This window comes from Anopheles cruzii, unplaced genomic scaffold, assembly GCF_943734635.1.
Source record: "Anopheles cruzii unplaced genomic scaffold, idAnoCruzAS_RS32_06 scaffold01583_ctg1, whole genome shotgun sequence".
Classification (NCBI taxonomy): domain Eukaryota; kingdom Metazoa; phylum Arthropoda; class Insecta; order Diptera; family Culicidae; genus Anopheles; species Anopheles cruzii.
Window position 1 is genome coordinate 2,675 of NW_026455168.1, and position 1,313 is coordinate 3,987.

At 46.3% G+C, this 1,313-nt stretch overlaps 1 protein-coding gene across 1 annotated transcript; it reads left to right on the forward strand.

Moving 5' to 3' along the window:
- Positions 1–797: 797 nt before the first annotated feature.
- On the forward strand, positions 798–1,046 carry LOC128276560 (5-hydroxytryptamine receptor-like; the record flags this gene model as incomplete). Its single annotated transcript, XM_053015017.1, has 1 exon — positions 798–1,046. A coding segment is annotated over exon 1 (237 nt), but the record flags the coding sequence as incomplete, so codon positions are not given.
- Positions 1,047–1,313: the final 267 nt, after the last annotated feature.

Sequence of the window (1,313 nt, forward strand, 5' to 3'; positions counted from 1 at the left end):
TGTTGATGGGATTGTCCTTCAATAATTTTCATAGATTTTAAAAGCTCACAGTACACCACTCCTTTCATATCCCACTATATGTACAGGATAAACGTTGCAATTTGCATTTTTCTCTTTGGTTGCGTTGGACCTGGTTCACCAGGCTGTATCTAGAACTTGTTGCGTTTAGGATTATTGCACTAACTCCCCTTTTCATCACCAGTGACGGTTCGGTACACGAACCCCTTTCTTTTCAATTGCCTTTTTCTTCAATGTCTCTTTTTTCAATTCATGTGGAACCCATTAGGCATTTTTCGAATCATTCCCACGGCACTCAGGCGATGGGAAACTGTCATGTGGTCAACTTCTAACATTTCCTCAAGTTCTTTTTGCGTCTGACATGCATTCCGATTGAGTAAAGCTACCAATTCTTCATCATCAACCTTTTTTGACTGTTCAGGTCGCTCTTGGTCTTGCAAGCCAAAATCACCACTTTTTAACCGTGCAGACCGCATCCGACACGTTCTCTCAGCAAGAACATATTCACCAAAAACAGCCATAAAAATATGATGACTTTCGGTAACACTTTTCGTCATATTAAAGTAATTCCCGCAAAAACACTTTGCCAGGAACAAAACTTGACATTTTCAAATGCTTAAAAAAGGTGTTGTTTGCACTTTAACCAAATATCCTATACTGCCTATACCTATTGTAAAACCGCAGGAATTAATTTGCAGACCTAATATTTGGGAAATTCCTTCACCGGCAGGTACTGGGCAGTGACGGACATCGATTACGCGCACCAGCGGACGTCACGGCGGATCGGCTACATGATCATCATCATCTGGACGCTCTCGGTGCTGGTCTCGATCGCGCCCTTGCTCGGCTGGAAGGACCCGGAGTGGGAGGCGCGCGTCTACCAGGACCTGCAGTGCATTGTGTCGCAGGACGTCGGCTACCAGATCTTCGCGACCGCGTCTAGCTTCTACGTGCCGCTGCTGGTCATCCTGTTCCTGTACTGGCGAATATTCCTCGCCGCCCGGAAGCGGATCCGTCGGAGGCAGCAGGTACGTGCACCACAGCGCGGGCTTCCGTTTCGGTTTGTTTCGATTTTTCGGCTTTCGTTCGATTCGTTTTATCACTCCCCCCTCACGGTCACGTGGACACGACAGTTTCGCGTCTTTCGCTTCTTTCTTTTCCCGTTTTACTCTCTGTCCAATTTTTCGCTCTCTCTCTCTCTCGCTCGTTCTTCTAATCACCTCGTTTTTCAATCGATCACCAACTTTCTTGTTCCGGTTTGTGTTCGTTGTTCAACTTGTTCGCTGTTTTTCCGA